At 42.9% G+C, this 14234-nt stretch overlaps 1 protein-coding gene across 1 annotated transcript in view; it reads left to right on the top strand.

The window, feature by feature from the left end:
- The window catches only part of LOC126412482 (UDP-glucosyltransferase 2-like), a 109528-nt gene that overhangs the window by 26576 nt on the left and 68718 nt on the right, over positions 1–14234 (top strand). Inside the window, exons 3-4 of the mRNA XM_050082102.1 lie at positions 3840–4021; positions 8057–8516. Of these exons, the coding sequence (XP_049938059.1) occupies positions 3840–4021; positions 8057–8516 (642 nt within the window). The remainder of the gene's footprint in view (positions 1–3839; positions 4022–8056; positions 8517–14234) is intronic.

The raw sequence follows: 14234 nt of genomic DNA, 5'->3' as shown, positions 1-14234 counted from the left end.
AGCAGCGCGGTTCCGGACTGAAGCGACTAGAACCGCTCGGCCACAGCGGCACCAATACCGATGAAGATGATATCTTTCAGCGAATGTGAGTCACTGTCACTATTTGTAATTTCAAATAGTGATCAAATCTCATCGCTTTTAAAGCCTTGAAGCACTGGTAAGCAAATGAGAGACTTGATATGAGCTTTACTTGTGTAGAAGAAGACTGTTCGCGATTTGAAAAAGGATTGTATCTGGACGAAAATGGCTCAAAATGGAGTAAATAAAAAGATGTAACCTGTACAAAATCCGAGTGGGGTTCCAACCGTAGACGCTGATTCTGTTAACAGAGCAGCTAGCAATTCGGAGACACCTGAAACACTTTTTGGCCATTTCTGTCGTTTCTTTCTTCTCCTTCTGTGCAGAGGCACGGTTTGGATTGTCGCTGCACACAGAAAGTCACCCTCCTTTCGTTGGTTTCTTCCCCTGCAGAACACGCCTTTCGTGAAGCAGCGGGTAGGGTGTATCGACTAGTGAATTTGCACCTTAAAACTAGTTGTACTTAACGGATCTGCAGGGTGCACAATATATTTTCTAAGCTACTAAATGAGGTAAAGGTTTTTATCGAAAATTCCGATTATCGTCATTCATTGAATACACTTTCAGCTACCAAGTCCACATTAGTTTGTACTTTTGAACAGAACGTTAAAAACATGTAAGCACAATCATTCGCACCAGTCATCTTACGGTATACACCGTAACATGCTATCGGAAGGATACACACAGGTTGTCTGTGGATTGATTGCTCGCGCTGTACTGTACATACTGCTAACTTTGAAGTACTAAATTAACTTTTCACATCTGGAATTCACGGTCATGTAAAATTTTTTGAAAGACATCATGTTTACGCGAGTGACTGTTAGACTTTTTATTTTCACTATTGCAATTTCGGCCTTAGTCCATAATCAAGTGCAGATGTTTTGGCTTTAAGCCATGTCAGATTTATACACGCTGACACTACTTAGCAGCGATACGAATGTATATAACAGCAAATGACAACGACATATAAATGTGTCAGCATGTGTAAAGTTGACATGGCTTAAAGACAAAACATCTGAGCCTGAAAATGGCCTAAGGCCGAAATTGCAAGAGTGGAAACAAAAACTTTAACAGTCACTGGCGTAAACATGATGTCTTTGAAGTACTAGTTTTAGGTTACAACTTGTACAGTACGCCACGCGGATCTAAGTTACTCACTAAAGTCACAGATCGTACAAAAAAATCTGAAATTTCCACATACGACTTTACAGTTCGTCCATTAATATTTTCCGACACTCCACGATTTTTTTAATGCCACGAACAGTCAAAATTATAACATCTTTTCAGTGCTGAGTACTAACACGTCCGACCATAATAATGAGCGATCCCGAATATCGTTAGACTCAAAAATGGTTCAAATGGCTCAACACTATCGGACTTAACATCTGAGGTTATCAGTCCCCTGTAACTTAAAACTACCTAAACCTAACTAACATAAGCACATCACACACATCCATGCCCGAGGCAGGATTCGAACCTGCACCCGTAGCGGTCGCGCGGTTCCAGACTGAAGCGCCTAGAACCGCTCGGCCACACCAGCCGGCCTCAAGAATGCAGCCGCCTCGCTTACAAAACGGGCGTGTAGTTAACCTCTTATGATTGGCTAGGAAGCGTCATAGCAATTCATACTGAAATTACTGTGATTCTCAGTGACTCCACCTTCGCCCGCTCACTGATCACGTAATAAGATATCTTAAAATTTGCTTACTAGATAATTAGTTTCTGAGAACCCAAAAATAACAAAATAATCACTGCTTTACATATCTGAACCACTAGAGTAAATTTTTGTTTCCCCAGTATCACAAACTGTCGTATTACAGATCACAAATTCCGCTTCTCATATGGGTCACTCACTCAGTCCAGATACACAGTCCTACAGTCCACATCACACAGTCAGTTATGCACACTTACAAATATTCACAAAACACATACCGGCACGTCCCGGTTAGTAAGACGACAAATAAGCAGTCTTACGTAAAATCAAAATAATTTGTTAGCTAACATGCATGCACCTGACAAGAGGTTAGTAGTTCATGTAAGCTTTACATTCTACGTTTTCAGCCGTTTTATCATATCTCTGAAAGTGCAGCAAATATGCTACTGAAATTTACACTACTGTTAGCTATTGAAATACGAATACACGGTATAAAGTTTTATTTCATTTGTTATATGGTAAATGTTGCTTTCAGTTTTACAATATCAGGCATAACAGTTCGTCTCCTGTACGGCAGTGACATATCTAGGCCGACGCCGTAAGCTGTCAGCAGGTAGCCCTGCGACACTAGCATACGTCTGTCACGGTGGACCCCTCACTCACCAGCTGTACGAGCCCAACTTCTGACTTAGATGACAGAAGTTGTGGGATATGCCCTAAGATCGTGTCGGACCCCCTTTTGCCCGGCGTATTGCAGCAACTCGGCGTGGTTTGGACTCAGCAAGTCGCTGGAAGTCTCCTGCACAGATCTTGAGCCATGCTGCCCATGTAGCTGTCAAAAATTTCCAAAGTGTTGCCACTGCGGGATTTTATGCACGAACCGACCTCTTAATTACGTCCAATAAAGTTTCGACTGGATTCATGTCAGGCAATATGGGTGCTCAAGTCATTAGTTAGAATGGGCTAGAATGTTGTTCTAACCAGTTGCGAACAATTTTGGCCTGGTTACATGGAGCACTGTCATCCATAAAAATTCCATCGTTGTTTGGGAACACGAAGTCCATGAATGAGTGCAGATGGTCTTCAAGTAGACGAACATCGCCATTCCCAGTCAATGATGAGTTCAGTTGGACCAGAGGACTCAGTCTATTCCGTGTAAACTCAGCCCACACCATTACAGAGCCACCACCAGCGAACACAGTGCCTTGTTGACAACTTGGGTCCATGAGTTGGTGGTGTCTGCGCCGCACTCGAACCCTACTAATAGCTCTTAACCGCTTGGGACTCATGTGACGAAGCCACGGTTTTCCAGTCGTCTAGGATCCAACCGACATGGTCACGAGTCCAGGAGAGGCGCTGCAGTCGATGTCGGGCTGTTAGCAAAGGCACTCTCTCATTGGTTGTCTGCTGCCATAGGCCGTTAACGCCAGATTTTGCCGCACTGTCCTAACGGATACGTTCGTCGTGCGTCCCACATTGATTTCTGTGGTTGTTTCAAGCAGTGGCGCTTGTCTGCCAGCATTGACAACTCCACGGAAACACCTCTGCTCTCAGTCGTTAAATGAAAGCCGTCGGCCATTGCATCGTCCGTGGTGAAACGTAATGCCAGAAATATGGTATTCTCGGGGTACTCCTGACACTGTGTCTCGGAATATTGAGTTCCGTAACGATTTCAGAAATGGAATGTCCCATGCGTCTGGCTCCAACTACCATTCCATGTTCAACGCCTGTTAGTTCCCGTCGTGCAGTCGTAACCAGGTCGTAAATCTTTTAACATGAAACACCTGAGTACAAAGAACAGATTCACCAATGCGCTGCCCTTTTATACCTTGTGTACGGGATCTGTATATTTTCAAATCCCTATCCCATGGCTCTTTCACCTCATTGTATTTTATATGTGTGATGCCTGGTGCTACGTTATAAATCCCTAAGTAAAATAGACTCTATTCAGAAATAAAAGGTACTATCACATTCTTTGAACATCGTATATTTGTCTGATGTGTTTATAACTCAGAAGAATCGTCACTCTTTCCGTAGATCCTATCCTGCTCTTTCTAAGGTGAATATAGCTGTACAGACTCTGCAGAATAAATTTATTTCTTTGCAGATAAATCATGAAAACTACACAGAAGTGGACCTGTCAATCTCTTACAAGCATATGCGTGGTGACTACGATTTTGTGAAGATGTCCCAAGAACCACCAACGGAGACGGTCAAAATGTTGCGTGACTTTCCAAGAGCTTCAATAGAACTGCAGATGAGTGATCCACAAGTTCAAAAATTCGTAACGTGAGTACTCTTCAGTGAACAGCCATGAGATATTTACATGTGACATTGAGTATAAAATGCAATGCACTAGCAGAATGAATTGACAAATAACATATTAAAATTGGCAGATAAAGCCGCTTGGCACGTCTCCAGTTGCTTAAATGTTATGGGAACTGACTATAAGAAAGAGCTACCAGTATTCTCCTCCAGAATAAGTTAAACACCCACGAGGAACGAAGATTTTGAGTTTAACATCGCATGGACAACGAAATTCTTAGAGATAGAGCATAAGCTGGGATTTTACAGGGATGTATTAATTCGGGTAGTGACTCAATACAAGAAACTAACTCCGAATAGCTCTTCTCCTTTGGAAAACGATTTTAGCGTCACAACTACTGCATTAACTCGCTCGATTCCAGTTGTAACCGTGAGACACTAAACACTGAATATCTATGTCATAGTGGTGACCCGCGGTTAGCATCACCAGCTGTTGACAGAAAACCACAAAATAAGTTGATCGATAGGGAGAGGAGGCAAGGCCACTGCGAGGTGCGTTTTTGGAGGCTACTGTGAGGACTGGACGATACATATTGGTCTCTACTCGATCAGTGTGAGCTCTTGGTGGCCATGACGAACACAGATACAAAGCCCACGACAGTTTTGTGCGGAGAAGGTGGGCGTGGGAACTAAAATGGAAACCGACGAATGCAGAACTTTCCGTACTCCTGATGATTTTCGAAGAAGAGTGTGCATCCAGCTAGCTGCCATTGCCCATCCGACATATGCACTACCACTTGTTCACCAGGATGGTGTGTCATGCAAGCTTTGTTTCGGAATCATGTATGGATTTCAATCGTCTCTCGTTGGTATGTAGGGTAATTTGAAGCTCTACAGCATTGGAACAGGATCCTAAAAAAAACTATTGCACAAACCTACGTTCAACACTTCAGCTAAAGTTCGTCTTAGGACAACGCACGTGCTGACTGCACCCACCTTGGTAACACCTTCCACCATGAGTCAGGAATCAAATAAATAGAACAGCCTGGTATGATTGGTTGGTTGGTTTGGGGGATTAAAGGGACCAGACTGCTATGGTCATCGGTCCCAGCCTGGTATGAATCCGACCAGTTGAACTGCGTCGCGGCAACCTTCTCACGGACTGAGTGACTTTGGGAGAGCCACAATCGAACACTGGAATACGGTGAGTAGCAACGTATCGACTGCCTCGCTAGACAGCATGGGCTCTATGCTACATCGGACCTCCCCATTTTTCCTGAGCTGTATCATATTGAATGAAAAATGGTTCAAATGGCTCTAAGCACTATGGGACTTAACATCTGAGGTCATCAGTCCCCTATATTTATAACTACTTTAACCTAATTAACCTAAGGACATCACACACACCCATTCCCGAGGCAGGTTTCGAACCTGCGGCCGTAACAGCAGCTCCGTTCCGGACTGAAGCGCCTAGAAGCGCTCGGCCACAGCGGCCGGCCATACTGAGTCGATGAACTCACAATAGACGCAGAGTGTTTACCTGAAACCTGACTTCAACAAACCTCATAGCCGTTGGACACATCTGCAATAGAATTAACGCGAGGGGTATTCCCTTGAGTCAGCCTCATTTAATTGTGAACATCTGATAAGCAGATCCAGTATTTTTGACCGTTATCCGTATCTCACCAGGATTACAGTAACTCAGCGAATCACGAGCGTATTCATGTTCATATGTTCATTAACGAAAATTCATTGCTTTGGAGATCTTCTACTCAGTAACTGTACAAGCGTAACTGCATCTCTTAAAAACACTCACTCCACCAATTTTAAGATATTTCTAATTGAGACCTGTACTAAACTGGATTAATGAAAGAGACAAAATTCAAAGGTAAAGTGCGAGTTTTATTACGCGTTTTCTGAACCGGTGTAAGAGCAAGAAACGCAACAAAGTCCATAGCGAGATTCTATGTACCAGAAACGCTGTGCGTTGCGAAGAGATGTACTCTAAACATTCAGAAAACTCACGTTTTAATGCGAATCAAGAAATTTCGTTCAGCCTGTATCAAACTCAGTGTGAACGTACGAGTAAATAGAAGTACCTACAGTCTTTCTTTCCTCCCAGCACCATCCGCATATAGTATAGATAACTTGGATGAGAACTTGGGGAAGGTTGGGGGGGGGGGGGGAGGGGGATCGTATGCGTCCTCCGACACAAACGTACAGTGACTTCCGTAGTAAAGACGTAGAGGTAGAGTCATTTCCACTTAAATTTAACTTCCATATCTGTTACCCCATATTCTGAGACAAAAGCGTTATATCTGCTGCACTGTCGTACCTTCTGTTTAAGCGTAACTTATGCATTGAAATATTTCAAAAAGTAGAAGGTAGAAAACCTACGTCATTCATTAACAAACTTGCTCTTTTAGTACCAATAAAACACATGTTGTACTGATCGATTTTGAAAATCAATACGGTGTGTCACATATGTGCCATGAACCTAACTAGGTACATGTCCTCACTAAGATCTAGGACTTTAAAGTTAAATTTTTGTTTGTAGAGAGACTTAGCAGAATGGTAAATATGGAAAACGTGTGATTCAGTACCAGAATACGCTTATTCTCATGAGAATTAAAAACTTAAAATATAGCATACAAATTATCAACACAAAATCTGAAGATGATTTTGAGATATCACACCAATTTTGTTTGCATTACACCAAGTCTGTTGCGACATATGCAGTCTATTATCAATTACGTACACACCGGCAGATTTACTGAGTGTAGTAATCTTTCAAAACGCTGTTTATAATGTGTGGGGAAACACAATTACAGACATTCTTGGAATGAAGAAGACAGTGATATGATTTGATCTGATTTTCGTAAAACAGACACGCCACATCAGCTACACACACACACACACACACACACACACACACACACACACATCCCGCCACTTGATCACCTTGTATATAGGCATGCACTTGGACCGGTTGTACAAACTATGGCTAACAGCCAGTTAAGCACTGTTGCACCAGCACCGAATAAAGCCTAGCCCGAGATTTCAGTATTTTTTTCTTTTTTTACCAAGTTCCGAAAGCTTCTCCCTAGGTGGCAGCACCAGACATTTTTGGGGCACATACCGCCCAACCGTCAGAAGTCAAAACTGTGTATTACTTTAGTGTCGGGATATACAGACTTGCCACTACAGTGGGTCGCAGCCCACCTTACTACGACTACCTAAGGGCCGCAACTTCAAAAATATCGTGCTATACCGAATTTGAATCCCTCTGGCCAAATGCTACAGCTAGACTGATCTCGAAAGAACCACGTTCTACAAGTCCCCCTCTCTTTATTTCGGGATGGAATGGAAGACGATTAAAACAAACGGAAAAATTAAAAGAACGGGCTGTGAGACGTTTTAGTGAAACATATGCATCTCATCAATCACGCAGTGGTGTAAGTTTTAAAAAAACCGTACCTCACAACTTTTTATTGGAAAAGCTTACTGTGGTGTCACCGCTAGACACCACACCTGGTAGGTGGTAGCCTTTAAATCGGCCGCTGTCCGTTAGTATACGTCGGACCCGCGTGTCGCCACTATCAGTGATTGCAGACCGAGCGCCGCCACACGGCAAGTCTAGTCTAGAGAGACTCCCTAGCACTCGCCCCAGTTGTACAGCCGACTTTGCTAGCAATGGTTCACTGCCTACATACGCTCTCATTTGCCAAGATGACAGTTTAGCATAGCCTTCAGCTACGTCATTTGCTACGACCTAGCAAGGCGCCATACTCAGTTAGTATTCTGAACAGATACTATTGTGAATCATGTACCGTCAAGAGCGACGTTCATCATTAATGGATTAAAGTTAAGTATGAAACTAATTACGTCTGCTTTCTGAATTCTCATTCCTTGTCATGGTCCAGACCTCACGTCAGTGTAGTTCTTCCCTCCTCACGCCAGCCTGCGTGAGCTAAGACGCGTGCATTTCGGCCTCCTCTAGTAAAACGGTGTTGGCTCTTCTGCCAACTACAACACTAACAGTTCATTTTGCTTTGGCAGTTCCGGTGAGAAGTTCGACCTGGTGATCTTCGAGCGCCTCGGCTACCTCGCGTACTACGGCCTGATCCAGAGGGTGGGCGCGCCGCCCGCAGTGGCCTTCATCACGCTGTCGCCGCCGTCGTCCATCTACCACGGCTTCGGGAACCCGATGAACCCTGCCTACATGCCCGATATGTGGCTCGGCTACTCGGATCACATGGACTTCTGGCAGCGCCTCTACAACACCTACTTCTACCTGAGGCTGATGTACATGTGGTTCTACGACCTGATGCCCGCTCAAGAGCAGCTGATGCACAAGTACTTTGGGTCCGATCTTCCACCTATCTACGAGATGGAAAGGAACTTCAGCCTCTTAATCATTAACAACCACTTCTGCATGGAGTATCCCCGGCCACACCTTCCAAATATCATCGAGCTGACCGGCATACACGTTGCAACTGAGCAGAAGCCACTGCCAAAGGTAAGGCTCTCGATACTTTGAAACACCCCCAATTAAATTTCCTTATTGGATTTTGTGTAATTTATCGAAGCCGCCAAACAGTTAATTATTATGATTATATGACCGTGTGCTTAATGGATGAAAGGCTATCGGTTTTTCTGCTGTGGATTCGGGGGTATTTCAACCGAGTGCAGCTGTTTTGCAACTAAATAGTGGAATGATTGAAACTTTGTCTATTATTAAGGACCATTAAGGTTGTGATGTACAAACTGATATATATTTCCTACTAACACACAAATTCTGAGGCAGTTACTACCTTCACCTTACACATCTAACTACAGTTATATCTTTTTATTGGTTGTTGATTTTCAGTACTTCGTCACACGCAATGCTGATGGTTAACATTCACAACAGTCCTCACTGCAATCCATAGTTGTTGCTGGCCGACGCGATTGACGCGAAACACATAATTCGGCACTTGTCACTTTGTTTCATATCACTCGCGAATCAGTATTAGTGAGGGTCAACCCCACGACGATCAGGGGGACTTGCTCACTCGTCATACTCTGGTGAATTTTACTCGACCACCATTCTTGACCGTCTTTCCCGCACTCCTTTTCACTTGACACTCTCCAGTACTACTCCTCACTAAACACTCGTCTCACTGCCTTCTGCAGCGCTTGACAATCGACTCCTGTCTACTATCGACCTGGGCGTCGGATACTAGCATCTATGTTCGTGGAATCACGGATCCCTTACATTCCCGCCCTAAAAACCTTCTTTGTAGCCACAGGCGAAAAAGAATAATAGGAAAAAATTATCACATAGTATATAAATGAAAATGAGGAACATAAGTTCTGGTTCACATACTGAAAATTACAACGTATCACAAATAATACCCTATGTACTCCGGTAGCAAACTGCCCCTACAGAAACATCTTACACTATCAATCTATCTTAATTAGCATAGCATGGTAAATATTTTTACAAACTTATCTTTCATTCAATTACCAAAAATCATCACTTTCAAGGGTTTGTGTGGGCCATTAACTACATACTTGTTACTGGTGAATCTCTTATAATTTGCTACAGCAAAGACAAGAAAACAAGCTAGTTGAATTCCAGTTACACCTTTGGTATATGCCGTCCTTTCAGCGGGGTTCCTGCCATCCATACTACTATCACTCTAACTTATAACTCACTTGGCCAACACACATCAAACTTAAGGAAGAAATTCACAACTTATTCATTTGAGTCTTGAACACAAGCAAAATTGAATATCAAAACAAAATATAGCATTTACACCTTGACTTATGCAATTATTTTACAATCCCTCATATCTCTACAGATTCAATAATATTAAACGCTCCATTATACCACTAAATATGTTATATGTAACTATTTGTATCATTATAACTAATGTGGTCACCCAATGAAAAAGTTTAAATTACTGATCATTTCATTTTGCTCAGATGAAAAATATAATATTTCCTGTTATATTGACATAAACCCAGATTTGCTATGTGGATATTTATTAATCATTACACAGTACCAGAATTCTGCTTCGAAAACTCTGACTCTGATAGCTAATTGGATACATGACTTACTCATTACTCATGAGTTACACTTTCTGTTTTATCAGCATACCTCAGATCAACAAGTATACCTACAAATAACTTGCAAACAGATGTTGCTCATGTGCTAAATGACATACATCAAATACTTCAAACATCTCATACACAATACACTTCATTACACATAACTCCCTCAACATAACACCAACTTCAACTGCAAATAAATATATATCATCAACCTACATCAATCCTCCATAAACTTCAATACTTCAAACATCTCGTACTCAATACACTTCATTACACCTAACTCCCTCAACTTAACAGCAACTTCAACTGCAAATAAATATACATCTTCAAACTACATCTACCCTCCATATTCGCTGCAATAACTACATAAAAATACTACTCCAGGCTCCTTGGCCTCTCCGTTCATCATATTTCACATCATTTATTCGAACAACTATCTCCTCATGTATTTGTTTCTTTATACACTCCTGGAAATTGAAATAAGAACACCGTGAATTCATTGTCCCAGGAAGGGGAAACTTTATTGACACATTCCTGGGGTCAGATACATCACATGATCACACTGACAGAACCACAGACACATAGACACAGGCAACAGAGCATGCACAATGTCGGCACTAGTACAGTGTATATCCACCTTTCGCAGCAATGCAGGCTGCTATTCTCCCATGGAGACGATCGTAGAGATGCTGGATGTAGTCCTGTGGAACGGCTTGCCATGCCATTTCCACCTGGCGCCTCAGTTGGACCAGCGTTCGTGCTGGACGTGCAGACCGCGTGAGACGACGCTTCATCCAGTCCCAAACATGCTCAATGGGGGACAGATCCAGAGATCTTGCTGGCCAGGGTAGTTGACTTACACTTCTAGAGCACGTTGGGTGGCACGGGATACATGCGGACGTGCATTGTCCTGTTGGAACAGCAAGTTCCCTTGCCGGTCTAGGAATGGTAGAACGATGGGTTCGATGACGGTTTGGATGTAACGTGCACTATTCAGTGTCCCCTCAACGATCACCAGTGGTGTACGGCCAGTGTAGGAGATCGCTCCCCACACCATGATGCCGGGTGCTGGCCTTGTGTACCTCGGTCGTATGCAGTCCTGATTTTGGCGTTCACCTGCACGGCGCCAAACACGCATACGACCATCATTGACCCAAGGCAGAAGCGACTCTCATCGCTGAAGACGACACGTCTCCATTCGTCCCTCCATTCACGCCTGTCGCGACACCACTGGAGGCGGGCTGCACGATGTTGGGGCGTGAGCGGAAGACGGCCTAACGGTGTGTGGGACCGTAGCCCAGCTTCATGGAGACGGTTGCGAATGGTTCTCGCCGATACCCCAGGAGCAACAGTGTCCCTAATTTGCTGGGAAGTGGCGGTGCGGTCCCCTACGGCACTGCGTAGGATCCTACGGTCTTGGCGTGCATCCGTGCGTCGCTGCGGTCCGGTCCCAGGTCGACAGGCACGTGCACCTTCCGCCGACCACTGGTGACAACATCGATGTACTGTGGAGACCTCACGCCCCACGTGTTGAGCAATTCGGCGGTACGTCCACCCGGCCTCCCGCATGCCCACTATACGCCCTCGCTCAAAGTCCGTCAACTGCACATACGGTTCACGTCCACGCTGTCGCGGCATGCTACCAGTGTTAAAGACTGTGATGGAGCTCCGTATGCCACGGCAAACTGGCTGACACTGATGGCGGCGGTGCACAAATGCTGCGCAGCTAGCGCCATTCGACGGCCAACACCGCGGTTCCTGGTGTGTCCACTGTGCCGTGCGTGTGATCATTGCTTGTACAGCCCTCTCGCAGTGTCCGGAGCAAGTATGGTGGGTCTGACACACCGGTGTCAATGTGTTCTTTTTTCCATTTCCAGGAGTGTATGTTCATCTTAATTATAAGCTGATACATTACTTCAATTTTGTTACAACAGTTTGACCTTTTCATGCCTCACTCTACAAGATTGCACAAACTCTTGTTTGACCAATTAGCTTCCCCACCACATTTTATAAACATTAGCTTTCTGATCTGGTTCTCATTTTGTTACTTCTGGCACTAATAATTTTGCAATGTACTGACACTAAGCTGATTTTTAACTTATTGATTCTCAGACATCTCACACTCTGCATCAAAATTAACTACTTATCCTTATTTTAAGTCAACTATACATTTGCACATGGTTCCTGACTGAATTATTTGGACGACCACTATCTATCCTAACTACTACAAACTAACTTCCCTAACCTAAGAATAGAGAAAGATGGTAGAGTAGTGAAACTTGAAACAAGAAATAAAGTCCCACCCAGCTGGGAGTGTACCAGTTGCCACTTGGTATACCAGCAAAAGACTTGCTGGCTCCCTACACCCTCTCTGTCTCTATTCCATTATCTTGGTTTGCCTTTTCCTCATTTTTCTAACTACCTCCTCCACAACCTTTTCTTTCAATTCAGGATCCATTCTCAACTATTCACTATGCACAGACAAGAAAAAAATAAACTCCTAGTAATTCAAACACTCACTAATTAGCTAATAACGAAATAATCCTTCACTGTATTAGGTTAACCCTGACTGGCAAAATAGACCTCTCCATTGAACAGCATAAATTACAGAAGCCTACCCAGATCAAACTTTAATGACTGCATTTATACACAAAATTTCAAAGTAACATAAACACAACTTAAAAGACATATAAACATGTAGTTTATAATAAATAATGCAAATGAGACACTATTCTGTGCTGTACAGCATAAAAACACATGCATAATAGTACACCATGCTTCAGAGCAAATTTGCAAAAAAATGTTAAAAAATATTGTTCTTATGATTTCTGCAATTGTCAAATTTAATTTGAAGTTCCTTGCGCACTGTTAATTAGTCTCGCGCCAACATATCGGCCTCACTCACCCCTCGACGCTCGTCGAAGTCGCGATGTTTTGACGTTTGAGGTCGCGCTACTAAAGTGTGTGTCATATATCTTCGCGGCCGAGTTTAGGTTCGTTCTGCGCATCTGACGTCACAAAACATAGTCAGCCAACGAACAGAGAACGACGTTGCCAGATCTCGACAGCAGTGCAGAGCACGGACGAGTGTCTTCAGTTTTAGAAACATTCAGTCATAAATAAAGTAATAGAACAAAAGCAATGTCTTGATAGCAGACTTTCTTTTACAGAAAGTTTGGAAAAAGCATTCTTTATACCAATTGCTTCATATTCTATTAATTAATTAAACCGAACAAGCAATAAGACTCCTAATTCAGGCGATAGCAAGGAAAGGTGTTTGTTGCAATCTCACGAACTGCTTTTTCACAATAAAGAACAGCCGTAATTGTTTATTTCCTATTGTACTTCGACGAAGCATGAGTAATTCATAATCATACCAACAGTGTTTATAAGTAGTTGCGTGAGGTGAGAGTCCTTATGGAATTTCATTGTTCGATGAGTTGAGGTAGCGGAACGGTTAAGGTGTTGGGCTGCCAAGTGAAAGGTTATGAGTTCAAACCTTGTGTGGTGCTTAACATTTTCTTTATTTAAAAACAATATTGGAGTGCCTTACTTCACGAATTTTATTCGTTTGAATGAAATTTCTAGTGCTTTGCCTCTTCATTAACTTTTTCGCTGCTGCAGACACGTGCTCCCCGCATTCCACGCGATTTTGTCATCACTGCACTTCTCGCCTGTGCAGACACATGGTGTTCCCACTGCTTTGACACACTTATCATTCGATTTCACAAAAACTATTTGGCCAAAAAATTTGATTTTTACACGTCTTATTGCCTGATACCTTCCCCCCATAAACGACTTAATTTGGTTTTGATGTGCAGCATTAAATGTAGTAAACCACTGCACGAAATTTTGAAGAGTTTGCAGAGGTAAAAGCCCATAGCGTATACTTGCCATATGGTCGATTTTAGTTGCCACAATGTTGAGAATGAAATGTGGACAAGATACCTAAATTTAATATAATATTTACTGTATAACAATATCTCATTTAATTTAAGTACCACAAAGGTGTCGTATGTAATATTGAGAAATATTCCGTCTTTCGCGACTGTAATAAAAGTTTTACATACACATGGCACGTTTGGCTTTATTTTAAAGCACTTCCATCGGTGAAAGGTATGGCACATACACAATGGTA

Source organism: Schistocerca serialis, chromosome 7, assembly GCF_023864345.2.
Source record: "Schistocerca serialis cubense isolate TAMUIC-IGC-003099 chromosome 7, iqSchSeri2.2, whole genome shotgun sequence".
Taxonomy (NCBI): domain Eukaryota; kingdom Metazoa; phylum Arthropoda; class Insecta; order Orthoptera; family Acrididae; genus Schistocerca; species Schistocerca serialis.
Note: the sequence above shows the minus strand (reverse complement) of the source record. Positions and strands in the feature narration are given on the sequence as shown.